The 14594-nt window shown below is 39.4% G+C and overlaps 6 protein-coding genes across 11 annotated transcripts; 3 read left to right on the top strand and 3 right to left on the bottom strand.

The window, feature by feature from the left end:
* The first annotated feature begins 515 nt into the window (after window positions 1-515).
* Window positions 516-4099, top strand: AT5G07590 (Transducin/WD40 repeat-like superfamily protein). 4 transcript variants are annotated; one of them, NM_001342951.1, is made up of 8 exons: window positions 535-797; window positions 1045-1533; window positions 1636-1857; window positions 1944-2016; window positions 2114-2221; window positions 2333-2952; window positions 3189-3277; window positions 4079-4099. In NM_001342951.1, exons 1-6 carry the CDS (start codon window positions 681-683, stop codon window positions 2698-2700), a joined length of 1377 nt encoding a protein of 458 aa, NP_001318500.1. In that variant the 5' UTR covers window positions 535-680; the 3' UTR covers window positions 2701-2952; window positions 3189-3277; window positions 4079-4099. The 4 variants fall into 4 exon arrangements, with proteins under 4 accessions (NP_196376.2, NP_001318500.1, NP_001331904.1 ...); NM_001342952.1 differs by lacking the exon at window positions 4079-4099 and having other exon boundaries at window positions 3189-3318; NM_120841.5 differs by lacking the exons at window positions 3189-3277; window positions 4079-4099 and having other exon boundaries at window positions 516-797; window positions 2333-3148.
* On the bottom strand, window positions 4063-4686 carry AT5G07580 (ethylene-responsive transcription factor; the record flags this gene model as incomplete). The annotated part of the gene is made up of 1 exon (NM_120840.3): window positions 4063-4686. The coding sequence occupies one exon, from the start codon at window positions 4684-4686 to the stop codon at window positions 4063-4065; it is 624 nt and encodes a 207-aa protein (NP_196375.3).
* Window positions 4687-6863: 2177 nt separating this feature from the next.
* Window positions 6864-7704, bottom strand: AT5G07572 (uncharacterized protein). Its single transcript, NM_001125716.1, has 2 exons — window positions 7645-7704; window positions 6864-7532 (listed from the first exon to the last, which is right to left on the bottom strand). The coding sequence occupies exon 2, from the start codon at window positions 7497-7499 to the stop codon at window positions 7149-7151; it is 351 nt and encodes a 116-aa protein (NP_001119188.1). The 5' UTR covers window positions 7500-7532; window positions 7645-7704; the 3' UTR covers window positions 6864-7148.
* Window positions 6989-7980, top strand: AT5G07571 (Oleosin family protein). The gene is made up of 2 exons (NM_001125715.1): window positions 6989-7517; window positions 7744-7980. The coding sequence occupies exons 1-2, from the start codon at window positions 7231-7233 to the stop codon at window positions 7844-7846; spliced, it is 390 nt and encodes a 129-aa protein (NP_001119187.1). The 5' UTR covers window positions 6989-7230; the 3' UTR covers window positions 7847-7980.
* Window positions 7981-8082: 102 nt separating this feature from the next.
* On the bottom strand, window positions 8083-12831 carry AT5G07570 (glycine/proline-rich protein; the record flags this gene model as incomplete). 3 transcript variants are annotated; one of them, NM_001342950.1, is made up of 3 exons in its annotated part: window positions 8083-9293; window positions 9735-11309; window positions 11403-12831. In NM_001342950.1, the coding sequence occupies 3 exons, from the start codon at window positions 12688-12690 to the stop codon at window positions 8083-8085; spliced, it is 4074 nt and encodes a 1357-aa protein (NP_001331191.1). The 3 variants fall into 3 exon arrangements, with proteins under 3 accessions (NP_001331191.1, NP_001331192.1, NP_196374.1); NM_001342949.1 differs by having other exon boundaries at window positions 8083-9653; window positions 9999-11309; NM_120839.1 differs by having other exon boundaries at window positions 8083-11309; window positions 11403-12690.
* Window positions 12832-12972: 141 nt separating this feature from the next.
* Window positions 12973-14205, top strand: GRP20 (glycine-rich protein 20). The gene is made up of 2 exons (NM_120838.4): window positions 12973-13684; window positions 13800-14205. The coding sequence occupies exons 1-2, from the start codon at window positions 13368-13370 to the stop codon at window positions 13942-13944; spliced, it is 462 nt and encodes a 153-aa protein (NP_196373.1). The 5' UTR covers window positions 12973-13367; the 3' UTR covers window positions 13945-14205.
* The last annotated feature ends 389 nt before the right edge of the window (window positions 14206-14594 follow it).

The following is a 14594-nucleotide window of genomic DNA, read 5'->3' as shown; positions in this document are numbered from 1 at the left end:
CAAATTAGCAGAGAATTAAATAAAAAAAATTGGAGCCTCTGCATTCATTTGCGCCGGTTGCACACCCTTAAAACCCCCCCGAGGTGAACGACATTGGTCGAGCTGTTCCAACATGTAGCAGCTTCAAAATTCAACGTTTCATGTTTATGAGTAATTCAAAATTCTATGATCAAATTTTTTTAGTAAAAAAATTACAATTAAACGTCTTATGTTTATATGTAATGTTGAATCTGCTTATAGTGAAAGTCTGTCTGATCTAAAAATACAACAACTCTATTGTATCAGTTGGAAAAACATCTTTCACGTGATTAAGATGAATGTGCATTTACGTACGTGAACATCAAAATATGGTCGATTTTTAGGTGATCATGATTTCGTCTATGTGAAGGTGTTTGTTAAATAAGGCTATTATTGTCATTCCAGCAACAAACGAGTTAATGAATAATAGGCCTCAGGCCCATTATCAATCTGAAATCCATCCCCGTAACTGGCCCACCCAATACAAACCCGACCCGACTCACAATCTCTCTTTCATTTCAATTTTGAAAATTTTCTCTCGAAAAAGTCGATATCCATGGCTTCTCGCAGTCTCGTATCACAGTGAATCCAGGAGCTTAGATTATCATAGATCATAGGCATTGATTCTTCTCTTCTGAGAATCTCGTTGCACATACTCAAATATGGAATTCACGGAGGCTTACAAGCAAACAGGTCCTTGTTGTTTCTCCCCAAACTCTCGTTACGTCGCCGTCGCCAATGATTATCGTCTCGTGATCCGTGATACGTTTTCGTTTCAGGTATAAGCAAGCTCGATTTAGTAATTTATCCACCTAAACCCTTGATTAGAATGGCAATTTCAGCTAGGAGATTTTTGGATCTTACTTCTTCTAATGTTCAAATGCAACTAGATCGTGTGCTTAAATTGGATTATACTAACTTGGGTTTGCTAAATTTTGGAACTTTTAACCTTAGAGATGATAAATGTCGTTGAAGTTTTTTTTTCTTTCTATGTACTAATCTTCAATGTTATGGATGTGAATGCAGGTTGTGCAATTGTTTTCTTGCTTAGATAAAATAAGCTACATAGAATGGGCTCTTGATTCAGAGTACATTCTTTGTGGTCTTTATAAAAAACCGATGATTCAAGCTTGGTCTTTGACTCAACCAGAATGGACTTGCAAGATTGATGAAGGTCCTGCTGGTATTTCATACGCTAGGTGGAGTCCAGATAGCCGTCATATACTCACTACGTCAGAGTTTCAGCTGCGGTTAACGGTTTGGTCTCTTTTAAACACGGCGTGTGTTCATGTTCAGTGGCCAAAGCATGGTTCCAAGGGAGTTTCATTCAATCAAGATGGGAAGTTTGCGGCTATATGTACACGGCGTGACTGTAAGGATTATGTTAACCTTTTGTCTTGTCAATCATGGGAGATAATGGGTAGCTTTGCTGTTGATACCTTGGACTTGGCTGATCTTGAGTGGTCACCTGATGATAGTTCTATTGTAGTGTGGGATTCGCCTCTTGAATATAAGGTATGTATCGTTTTGGTATTGATGCTATTTTTAGATAGTTATTGGAATTTTGTTATGTTTGGTTTGTTGGAGATATCTCTAAAATTTGTACCTTTTGGGCAGGTTCTAATTTATTCTCCAGATGGTAGGTGTCTGTTTAAGTACCAGGCATATGAATGTGGACTTGGTGTCAAGACTGTTTCCTGGTCTCCGTGTGGTCAGTTTCTTGCCATTGGTAGCTATGATCAAATGTTGCGGGTCCTGAATCACCTTACTTGGAAAACATTCGCTGAGTTCTTACACCTATCAACGGTTCGTGCGCCCTGTTCTGCGGCTATTTTCAAGGTAAATCCACTTCCATTCTTTGACAATAAGGTTGGTAACAGCCTGATTTAGGCGTGTATTTAACCTAGTGGACATGATTTTTCTAGGAAATCGATGAACCATTACAGCTTGATATGTCTGAGTTATCGTTGGATGAAAACTTTATGCCAAGCAATTATGGTAACAACGATTCCAAAACTTTCTGATAGCGAAAACTTCCGTACCATTCTTCTTGTTTGTAACCTTATCTTGTTTTCTTCTGTGGTTCTATGTGCAGATGCTTCAGAAGGCTATATAAGTGTCAGGTATGAAGTCATGGAATTACCGGTAGCTTTTCCTTTCCAGAAACCTCCTGCGGACAAGCCTAACCCAAAACAAGGAGTCGGTAAGCTCTTTCTTCTGCGACCAAATGCAACCTTGGAAACTGCAATCGGATATTCGAAATTTCCTTCTTGTTTTTAACTTCCAAAGCTAAACTCTTTTGAAATATTCGCAGGCCTTCTAGCTTGGAGCAAAGACAGCCAGTACATATGCACACGAAACGACAGTATGCCCACTGCTCTGTGGATATGGGACATGCGCCTCCTCGAGGTTGCAGCCATCCTGGTCCAGAAGGAACCCATCCGAGCAGCTGTGTGGGACCCAACCTGCACACGCCTCCTCCTGTGCACTGGAAGCTCTCACCTTTACATGTGGACTCCCTCGGGTGCTTTCTGTGTATGCAATCCCCTTCCGGGCTTCTCCATATCGGACCTCAAATGGAACATTGATGGAAGCTGTCTCCTTCTCAAAGACAAAGATGCGTTCTGTTGTGCCACGGTCCCGTCTCTGCCTGAGTCCAGCGACTACAGTTCTGATGACTGAAGATTACTTATGTGGTTCTTTGTAAAAGTTTCAGCCTTGTTTGTCTTTCAATTTTAGGAGTGTTTTTTTCCGCGACATTTACTAGTGAATGTTAAAAACATTTTTCAATGTATAAAGAAGCTTTCTTGAGTAACCGTTGAGTCCTTGACCCAACAAACTAAAGTTCTCATTTCAGGAAATAGGCTCCTGCTTGATGTTGGTCGATGGCGGACTCAACAGATAAAGGCATCCACCAAAACTCTGTGTTGGAAGGTAATGAATAATGATGCATCCATTATGTTGTAGTAACATGAAAAGTATTCAGACTAAAGAAGTGTTATGCTTGTCAAAAGTGAGATAGATATGATTGAGTTTCTTCAAGTATTTCGTTGGAACTATGGAGAATGATTGATTAGAGAAGAGTGACTTGTTCTGCCTTTTCCATGTACTAATGGGATATGCTGGTATATGCCATTGTTTGTAACTGTTTTACAAGTTTACTCTTGCAGTGGTGACCAATAGGTCCAATATGGTGGGCCTTGCATTGACAACTCAGTCAACCCTTGAAGAAAGTCTCTTCAATCTAAAACCAAACCAGGTTAGCTCACTATGGATGTTATAAGATATCTCACTTCAAAAATATATAGATCCCATTTTGGCCTAGGATTCGTCCACCCAGCAAGGGTCTAGACCGGAAAAATACCACTGAAACTAGGAAACCAGACAGAGATTAGGAAATGGTATCCTGGTTTCAGTGTTATTAATACTCAACCATTTAGTAAACAGAGAGAAGTAGATATTTAACTAAATATCTCTGCTCTGTTTATTCTGCATTTGCAAGTTGTGCATCTCTCTTTCAAGTCTCTGTAGCTTGTGGTCCAGTTCCTTTATCACTGAGTGTTGACTTGTTTATTCTGCATTTGCAAGTTGTGCATCTCTCTTTCAAGTCTCTGTAGCTTGTGGTCCAGTTCCTTTATCACTGAGTGTTGACTTGTACCTAACCTATGAAGACAAACATTGCTGCTAGCCTGCTACATTCATGTAACTTGCTCATCTTGATTCACTTCCCCTTCTCCTCTTGGTACACTCACTTTTTGTAGCTGTTTTAGTGAAGTTTCTATGTGTGAGATTGAGAACTTGATTGTTTCATAAACCATTGACTAATGGATTACAACATCTAATAACTAGTTAGGTTGTTTAGAGACCTGGAAACTGAATAACTTTCTTGGAAATAAGAAGATGTTTCTAAATCTTAGGGACATGAAGAAACAGAACATCCATACACATTTGTTGCAACTTGCAAGCACACTAAACCTACACAATTCGTTTCCTCTGTACAATTACTTTATACAACTTAAGGAAACTGCTCACACTCTTAATATGCTAAAATGCATCACAGGAAGATGAAGATGAATTGCTCTGAGTTCTTTGAAGCTCTTCATGCACATCACTTCTCTTCCTTTTCCTTCCTGAATTCGCTGGAGCTTCATATTTCCCGGCGTCAAGAGGGAAGTTGAGCACGGCTTTTCTTCCCCGGAGCTTGAAAGCTGCACAGTCATAGGCTCTTGCAGCATCAACATCACTCTCAAATGTTCCTAGCCAGATTCTTGATCCTTTCTTTGCTGGATCTCGAATCTCTGCTGCAAATTTCCCCCACGGCCTTCGCCTCACTCCTCGGTAATGTCTAGCATCTACTTCTTCTTCGAACCTCTCTGCCTTTTTCACACTCTGATCAGTCTCATATGTTGATGACGATGAATTCAGCTCTGGTGATGATGATGATGATGATTCCCCTTCCACTTGCAAGAACTCGTTGACGAAAGAATCCGGATCAAGAACTGGAGAATCAGGTTCTTGTTTAGGAACGTGTGGTTCTATACACCAAAGTCCTGAGACAAAAGAAGCATCGAAGTCAAAATCTCCCATGAAACCATCACAAACCAACAAGTCTTCTAAGAGATGGCTCTGTATAGCTTCCAAATCAGAGCTTTCCTCAAAACTCGCCATTTTTACGAAAGAGAGAAAGAATCTGCAAGTGATGATGGAACAAAAGCTGTGGATGTTTTGGTTCTTATATAAAAGAGGGAAAGAGAAGAGGAAGGAGACAAGAAGGTAATCACAAGATTTTAGCAGCCATGGATGGGGTAGGGACACAAAAAAAAAGCTATGGTTTTGTCGCTCTCTTAGTGGTTTTAGAGATGGGGTCATGAGTCTGTGATCAATTAATACAAATTTATGAAGACAACGTCCAACTTTTTGAAAGGACCTTCCTTCACCCAAGTTGTTGTGTGATGTGACACTTCACACTGCACAAAACTGTAATCAAAAGCTAAGCTTTTTTCTTTCTTTTTTACATTTTGGTTCTAACGATGAATCTTCTCATATGATTTATGCTCAACTTGTCTTTTACCTTTGATGCTGACTACTAAAAACCATTTGATTCTCAACGGCACTGCTTTTTTATTTCTTTTTTGCTAAACATCCCATTATTGTTTTTGTTTTTATTCGCTATTTATAATTATTGGTATTATGCATAATGACGAAATTTCACAGAATCAAATTTTTACATAGTCATTCTGCCATTCTGTAGAATAATAAATGACAAATAAATTGGTTTTTTTTTTTCTTTCTTTCTTTCACTTCCACTCTTTTACTTTCTATTTAAAGATAAGCCATTTAGTCTATGTGTTTCCACATAAAAACAATCTCTGCATATGAAGAGATGTCATTAAAAAATCAAAATTTGAGTGTAACTCTAAGCATTTACGTAGGTGGATTTGATTTTTTGATGCTTTAACTAGGGTTATTTGATCTATTGATATCATAAGGATTTCTAACCAACTTTACAACTTTATCTCGAAACTCTGATACGACTAGGTCGAATAATCTGGATTATTTGTACATCAAATAACTTTTTAACATACGTGAATTAGACTCGAATGAAAAAAATGTATCGAGAAAATAATGAAAAATCGAATAATATGCCGACTTTCTCGTAAACCATTTCTGATCAAACAACGTCCGATTAAATAATCGTTGTTTTTTTTGGATACTAATCTCAAAAGACTTTTCTATTTTCATACCCAAAAAAAAAAAAAAAATTATATGAAAAGCTTCCTAATGGATAAATTTTAAAAGAGGAAAGACAGCTCAATCAAGTTGTATTCCTGGTAGGCCTCTCCTGGTGGGAAATGATTTGAAGCAACTTGATTTTTTGGATTCTTAATTAATTTTTAGGGCTCCACAACAGTTAAACCTAATCCACCCTCTTTTTGCATAAATAATAATATGAACATAGATTTGTCCAAAATAATAATAGTAATCTCTATAATAATGTGAACATAGATTATGATTAACTTGGATGTCTTTGCGCCATCATCCATTATTGGTTGTCAATGATATGCTAATCACTTTTATGCTTACCGAGTCTGTTAGTTTTAACTAGTTTCAGATAAAAAGTTTACCGGCGAACATTTCACCTGTATTTTGCATTCAGCTAACAGTTGTGAAAATTCAAAATTGTGAACTTTCCTCCTATCAGAAAAATATGATCCATCCATAATCTATGCGTAAGAAAATAAATTATTTAAGGATTTTGATATACATAGCAAACGAAGTATTTTTTTTTTTGTTTTTGTACTAATAAACAAAAGATCGGAAACATCAAACAGAAGAGACTGTTCTATTTCAACCACCAACATTATTCAGTATGAATTGAATTGTATCAAGTGACTCATCTCGCACATACTACTACAGCTACTGAACCTTTAATAACAATATTAAATGCATTGCTTTAGTTACTTTGTTTGTGTAAGTTTGATGAATTTCTTGTATTTGGAAATCGGATAACGAAAATTCTTCTCTTTGGTCTAATTGATGATTCTGATCGCCATAAGTTTGAGAGCAGTTTTTATCAAAAAAAAGAAGTTTGAGAGAACTCGACTTTAAAACTGTTTGTTAACACTTACTAAACCTAACTTGAAACTGACTAACAATTTATGTACCTTAATTAGGTCCTTATAACAGTTCAAAGTTAGCTACAATACTTATTCATTTTACCATGGAAATTTAACACATGTAAGAATACGCAACGTAAACAAACTCTATCAAAACCACACCAAGATCTAACTAATTTTTTTTTGAAAAAAAGTCTAGTCAATCCGAATCAAAATGATTTTGGTTATAACTTATAATTCAATCATATTATAATGAAAACTAGATTAGTCAAACCAACCTACACAAACAATATCCCAATATAAACCAAAATACCTACAACTATTTTACAAGAAAGCGAGGAAACAAGGAATAGAGGACGAAAAAATGTGGTAAACCAACAAAATTAGCTAGGGAAACAGAAAAAAGAGAGGAGAAGAGGCATTGAGGTAACGTAGAGCTCAACAGTCACTTGCATCGTTACGCATGAGGTAAAGCACGTGCCGTGCACGTAGACCATACCTCTCTAGATCTATTCATAAAATCCACTCTCCTAATTCATGAAATCCCACAACATAACCATCCGATAAAACAAGGAATATTTTCTGGCCATTAAAAATGTTGTTTCGCAAGAAAAAACGCGAGAGATTACGATCTCCAAAGCCGACGATTAAGGGTGTTTTGATAGCGTTTTTTGCCTCTACAGCCGCAGTATTCCTCTTGTTGCTGGCCGGTTTATCACTAGTTGGCACAGCCATGGCGTTAGCCGCCTCCATGCCGCTCTTCCTTGTATTCAGCCCTGTTCTCGTACCAGCGGGTATTACCGCCACCGTTCTTGCTTTAAGTTTAATGGCTGGAGGTACCTCCGGTCTGACGGCTCTCACCATCTTAACTTGGCTCTATAAGTAAGTAACACTAACCTACAAAACATTCACTTTCTATATTAATCTGTTTGCGCATTTAGGCGTTGATCTAGCATTTGGGGTTATCTTGGTGACGACAAATATCTGAATTTTTACCGTTTTATTATACCTGTATAACTTCAAACTAAATACCGTATGTGAGAGCATAGACAAATTAATTAACGTCTACAATTCATGATTTGTGACTCTATTTATGAATATATATCAGGCGGGAGCGTAGTCATAGAATACGTGAACTACATGTGCAACAGGTCGTCTTCCTTTACCAAAAAACAAAACAAAGCAAAACAAAGCAAGAAAAAAAAAACTGATTATGTCTTTGGAGAAATAATTTGGACCAAATAAAGCATTCATATAACATTTATCAGTGTTCCGTTTGAACAATTTACTTGGTAGTTTAATGGTTCATCAGTAAAAACTCATGATCGTTAGTTCGACCATAATTAAAAAGGATCGTTTACCTTTTAAACGTAGTATAATCAATATCAGACACTATGAAACAGTATCGACCAAACTTTCAAGATTAATTCATCCATTCTTTCTATAACTACATGTATTCAATTGTCTGTAGTTTTACTAAAGGGAAAGACTTTTCGAAAATTCCTGGACTGATACCGGATGAATATGCATCGGATGAAGTTTTACCAAGGGGGGATACATCGAGTAGAGCTACAATGGGTGGAGATATATCAAATGGATCTTTACCAGATGGTAATGTAACTAGTGCAGCTACATCGGGTGAGAATGCATCCGGTGAAGATTTATCGGATGGAAATACATTTGAAAGAAATGTATCGGGAGAACTTGGAGTAGATGCACCATTATCGAGTGAACATCCAATGGATGCACCTGCACTGGATGGACCTTTGCAAGATACATCTGAACAAGGTGGACTTTCACCAGATGCACCTTCACCGGATGCATTTTCGTTAGATGGATCTTCATCAGGTGAACCTGCACCAAATGGATCACCATCAGATGCATCTACAATAGGTGGATCTATACCGAGTGGGCTTGCACAAAGTGGATCTCCACCAAATGAATCTGTATCGGGTGGACCTCCATTGGATGCACCTTCATCTGGTGGACCTCCATCAGATGCACCTACAACAGGTGGATCTATGCTTAGTAGACATATGTCGAATGGACCTACATCGGGTGGACATCCATCAGATGCACCTTCACCTGATGCACCTCTATCAGATGCACCTACATTGGATAGATCAACACCAGGTGGAGCAGCACCGGGTAGACCAGCACCGGGTGGACCTACATCAGATGGACCTTTACCTGGTAGAGATATATCAAGTGGAAGTTTTTCGAGTGCATCTCCATCAGATGCACCTACAACGGGCATATCGAATGGGCCTACAACGAGTGGACCCCCATTAGATGCACCTTCACCAGGTGGACCTCCAAAAGATGTACCTGCAACGGGCCAATCGATATTGGGTGGACTTATACCAAAAGGACTTATACCGAGACTTCCTGCACCAAGTGGGCCTGCATCGAGTGGACTTTCACCAGGTGGAGATGCAATGACTGGACCATCACCGGGTGGACCAGCACCGGGTGGACTTACACCAGATGGACCTTTACCTACTGGAGATATATCAAGTGGAAGTTTTCCAGGTGGATCTCCATCGAATGCACCTTCACCAGGTGGATCTATGATTGATGGACTTATACCAAATGGGCCTACATCGGGTGGACCTCCATCAGATGCACCTTCATCAAGTGGACCTCCAATAGATGTACCTGCAACGGGCAAATCGATATTGGGTGGACTTATACCAAAAGGACTTATACCGAGACGACGAATATTGAGAGGACTTATACCGAGACTTCCTGCACCAAGTGGGCCTGCATCAAGTGGACCTTCACCAGGTGGAGATGCAATGACTGGACCAACACCGGGAGGACCAACACCGAGTGGACTTACACCAGATGGACATTTACCTAGTGGAGATATATCAAGTGGAAATTTTCCGGGTGGATCTCCATCGGATGCATCTTCACCAGGTGGATCTATGATTGGTGGACTTATACCAAATGGGCCTACATCGGGTGGACCTCCATCAGATGCACCTTCATCAGGTGGACCTCCAATAGATGTACCTGCAACGGGCGAATCAATACTGGATGGACTTATACCAAAAGGACTTATACTGAGACGACGAATATTGAGAGGACTTATACCGAGACTTCCTGCACCAAGTGGGCCTGCATCGAGTGGACCTTCACCAGGTGGAGATGCAATGACTGGACCAACACCGAGTGGACTTACACAAGATGGACCTTTACTTAGTGGAGATATATCAAGTGGAAGTTTTCCTGCTGGATCTCCATCGGATTCACTTTCACCAGGTGGATCTATGATTGGTGGACTTATACCAAATGGGCCTACATCGGGTGGACCTCCATCAGATGCACCTTCATCAGGTGGACCTCCAATAGATGTACCTGCAACAGGCAAATCGATATTGGGTGGACTTATACCAGAAGGACTTATACCGAGACGACGAATATTGAGAGGACTTATACCGAGACTTCCTGCACCAAGTGGGCCTGCATCGCGTGGACCTTCACCAGGTGGAGATGCAATGACTGGACCAACACCGGGTGGACCAGCACCGAGTAGACTTACACCAGATGGACCTTTACCTAGTGGAGATATATCAAGTGAAAGTTTTTCGGGTGGATCTCCATCGGATGCACCTTCAACAGGTGGATCTATGATTGGTGGACTTATACCAAATATGCCTACATCGGGTGAACCTTCAGCAGATGCAGGTTCATCAGGTGGACCTCCATCAGATGCAAGTGCACTTGATGGATCGATATTGGATGGAATTTTACCGAAAGGACTTATACCGAGAGGACGTATACGAAGAGGACTTTTTCCAAGAGGACTTATACCAAGACTGCCTGCACCAAGTGGGTCCACACCAAGTGGACCTTCACTTGGTGGAGATTCAACGAGTGGACCTTCACCAGATGAACCTTTACCTGGTGGAGATAAATCAGGTGGTAGTTTTCCAAGTGGACCTTCATCGGATGCACCAGCAACAGGTGGATCAATACTTAGTGGACTTATACCGAGTGGGCCTGCATTAGATGGATCAGCATCAGATGCATCTGCCTTGGATGGTTCAATATTGGGTGGACTTATACCGAGAGGACTAATACCGAGAGGACGTATACTTAGAGGACTTATACCAAAACTACGTATACCGAGCAGGCCTTCACTAAGTGGGCCTTCACCGGATGGAGATGCAATGAATGGACTTGCACCGGGTGGACCTACACCAAATGAACCTATACCTAGTGGAGATGCATCAGGTGGAAGTTTTCCGGGTGGAGGTATTTCCCAAGATAAACCAGTGCCTACGAAAACATCAAATAAACCTACAACTAATCCATCATCAACTAAACCGAAATCTAAACCATCATCTAAACCGACATCTAAACCATCATCTAAACCGATATCTAAACCATCAACTAAATCAACGTCTAAACCATCATCTAAATCGACATCTAAACCATCAACTAAACCGAAATCTAAACCATCATCTAAACCGACATCTAAACCATCATCTAAACCGATATCTAAACCATCAACTAAATCGACGTCTAAACCATCATCTAAACCGACATCTAAACCATCAACTGTATCAGCATCTAAACCATCATCGAAACCAACATCTAAACCATCAACAAAACCAACAGTTAAACCAACACCTAAACCGACATCTAAATCAACAGCCAACCCATCTACTAAACCAATAACCAAACCGATAAATAAACCAACATCCAAACCAAGAACAAAAACCATAGCTAAACCATCATCGAAAGAAGCAGGTTAACCAACAACAAAGCCAACAACAACTAAATCGACATCTAAACCATCATCTAAACCGTCATCTAAACCATCAACTAAACCAACATCTAAATCGGTAGTTAAACCATCAACTAAACCAACGAATAAACCTGTAACAAAACCGATATCTAAACCAACAACAAAATCAATAGCTAAACCATCATCCAAAGAAGCAGGTAAACCAACAACAAGGCCAACAATTGAGCCATCATCAAAACCGACAACAAAACCAGTGGCAAAACCAATATCAAAGTCAACAACAAAACCAATATCAAAGTCGGTAGCAAAGCCAGTTAGAAAACCGACATCTAAACCGACAAAAAAGTCAGAAGCAAAGCCAACATCAAAAACGACTGTAAAACCAGTAGCAAAACCGACAGCAAAACCGGCAGCGAAGCCAACATCAAAACCAAAAGCCAAACCGAAGGCAAAACCAGTATCAAAGCCGGTAGCAAAATCGATGGCAAAACCAACATCTAAGCCCGCAGCAAAGCTAGTTACAAAACCGACAACAAAACCAACATCTAAACCGACGAAAAAACTTGCATCAAATCCACCATCAAAACCGACTGTAAAACCGTTTGCAAAATCAGCAGCAAAACCGATAGAAAAACCGCCAGCAAAGCCAACATCAAAACTGACAGCAAAACCGGTGGCAAAACAAGTATCAAAGTCAGTAGCAAAATCGACTTCAAAACCAACACCAATGCCGGTAGCAAAGCCAATTACAAAGTCGGCAACAAAACCAACATCTAAACTGACAAAAAAGCCGGTAGGAAAACCCGCATCAAAACCGACTGTAAAGCTGATAGCAAAACCAACTGCAAAGCCTGTATCAAAACCGATAGAAAAAACAGCAGGCAAGCCAACATCAAAACCAGTATCAAAACCTATGGTAAAACCAGTATCAAAGCCAACATCAAAGTCGGTAGCAAAGCCAGTTACAAAACCGCCAGCAAAACTAATATCTAAACCGGTAGCAAAACCATCATCTAAACCAACATCTAAAAAGGTAGCAAAACCACTATCAAAACCGATTGTAAAGCCGATGGTCAAATCAGCAGCAAAACCGGCAGCAAAGCGAACATCAAAACCGGTATCAAACCGACAGTAAAACCGGCAACGAAACCAAAATTGAAACCAACAACAAAACCAACATCTAAACCAAAACCGACCGCAAAGCCCGCAGCAAAACCACCGGCTAAACCAAAGAAATGAAAAGATACGGAGGACAATGAAAGATGATATGGATATTTTTAATATGCATGTAATCATTAGAATTCCAAAATTAAATCTAGTTGATAATTACTAACTACGTGTTGAAGAAACTAAAATTCTCAAATATCATTTTATTAATATACGAGTCTTCTTTAACATCTTATAACATTCCATTTATTGGATGCCGAAAATTATCCTATTTGCTCTATTGAAGATTCAGATCGCTATGTTTGAGAGCACTCGAGTTTTCAATCCTCAATATTTCAATTAGTTAATCATACTTATTCATTTATTTCACTGTATTCGATTTTTAAAACATGTAAGCTATAATATCACAACCGAAACAAACTCTTATCAAAACCACAGCAAATTAAATCTAATTGAACCAAACGAAATATATAGTCCAACCGATTAAAAATGACTTTGAGGTTATAATTCAATCAAATTTTAACGAAAACTGAACTAATCAAACCAACCAACGGTACCTACCCAAACCGAAATCCGAAAATAAACCAAAATACCTACAACTATTTTTTTTACAAGAAAGTGTGACCATTTTCGCATGAAGAAAGAAAGACGAAGAGGCATTGACGTGACGTAGAGCTCAACATTCACTCGCATCGTTTCGCATGGGGTAAGCAGGTGCCGTGCACGTAGACCACACCACTCTCTCTTCATTAAAATCCACTCTTCTAATTCATGAAATTCCACAATCATCCGATATCAAACAAGCTATGGCGCCCTTTCCACTCTCTTTGATTTTTGGAAAGAAAAAACGTCGTCGCGACGACGAGATACGAAGACAAAAGCCGACGCTCAAGGGTGTTATGACGGCTTTTTTTGCCACTGAAGCTGCAATATGCCTCTTGTTGCTGGCCGGTATATCTCTAACCGGCACAGCCGTGGCACTATTCGCGTCCATGCCGCTATTCCTCGTTTTTAGCCCCGTTCTTGTACCCGCGGGTATTGCCACCACTATTCTTGCTTCAGGTTTAATGGCCGGAGGCACCTCTGGTGTGTCGGGTCTCACCATCTTAATGTGGCTCTACAAGTAATTAACCCCCAAAAACATTCATAATTTCTTTTTTTAATATGTATGCATGCGCACACAAGCCGGTAAATTAAACCACAATTTTTTTTATAACCACACTTTTTTTTGTGTTTAGGAAATATACGGGTAGAGACTTTCCAATTAAAATTCCAGGTGCTGCCGCAGCAGGTGGAGCTGCCCCAGCCGCTCCCGCTGCCCCTGCCCCTGCTGCACCTGCCGCTAAACCAGCAGCTAAACCAGCAGCTAAACCGGGCGCGTGAAAATTAGTCAAGGACATAGACAAGGATGCATGACGATATGGAAAAATTTGCTCTACAACCATTGAAATTCCATAAATTAAAGATATTTATCCACTTCTTTTTTTTGCTAAGTACTAATTATTACGTACTGATGAAACTAAATTTCTCAATCGTCATTCTATTGATGTATGCCGTGCTACAGAAACAATAACATATATATGCATGTTTATTGTTTAATATTTTAAAAACGAGGTTATATATATAACCGATTTTAACCTTAAACATTTGGATTTGACGCGAGTGCATCATATCACCCGTCTGAATAAGTGAGTCTTGCACACTGGAATTCTTGTTTCGACCATCGTAACTGGTTTCCAATTAGAAAGCCAAACCTAATTTTTTTTTCCTCAAAGTACTTACAAATTTATTCGAAACAAATTAATCATAAATTCCTGTATATAAATATAAATAAAAGGAGTAAAGGACAATAAATCAGTGAGACAATGCATGCTCTTGCAGCTCCGCCAAGGGTCAAATGGAAAATTAAATACAATTTAAAATAGTCAAAGCTTTGACCATTACTGACCATTGCGCAAAGGAACAACCGAACAATTAGTCCATGGCTAATAATAAGCCCTTAACATATTCGATTCATCATTTTATCTTTCAAT

Source organism: Arabidopsis thaliana, chromosome 5, assembly GCF_000001735.4.
Source record: "Arabidopsis thaliana chromosome 5, partial sequence".
Classification (NCBI taxonomy): domain Eukaryota; kingdom Viridiplantae; phylum Streptophyta; class Magnoliopsida; order Brassicales; family Brassicaceae; genus Arabidopsis; species Arabidopsis thaliana.
This window is presented reverse-complemented; position numbering and strand designations above follow the sequence as displayed.

Excerpts from the sequence above, each read along its gene's own strand:
- AT5G07590 (NM_001342951.1), top strand. The coding sequence starts at position 681 with ATGGAATTCACGGAGGCTTACAAGCAAACAGGTCCTTGTTGTTTCTCC. Across the intron at positions 1,858-1,943 it reads GTTCTGCGGCTATTTTCAAG|GAAATCGATGAACCATTACA; the intron begins GTAAATCCACTT and ends TGATTTTTCTAG. Across the intron at positions 2,017-2,113 it reads CTTTATGCCAAGCAATTATG|ATGCTTCAGAAGGCTATATA; the intron begins GTAACAACGATT and ends TTCTATGTGCAG.
- AT5G07571 (NM_001125715.1), top strand. The coding sequence starts at position 7,231 with ATGTTGTTTCGCAAGAAAAAACGCGAGAGATTACGATCTCCAAAGCCG. Across the intron at positions 7,518-7,743 it reads ATCTTAACTTGGCTCTATAA|GCGGGAGCGTAGTCATAGAA; the intron begins GTAAGTAACACT and ends AATATATATCAG.
- AT5G07572 (NM_001125716.1), bottom strand. The coding sequence starts at position 7,499 with ATGGTGAGAGCCGTCAGACCGGAGGTACCTCCAGCCATTAAACTTAAA.
- GRP20 (NM_120838.4), top strand. The coding sequence starts at position 13,368 with ATGGCGCCCTTTCCACTCTCTTTGATTTTTGGAAAGAAAAAACGTCGT. Across the intron at positions 13,685-13,799 it reads ATCTTAATGTGGCTCTACAA|GAAATATACGGGTAGAGACT; the intron begins GTAATTAACCCC and ends TTTTGTGTTTAG.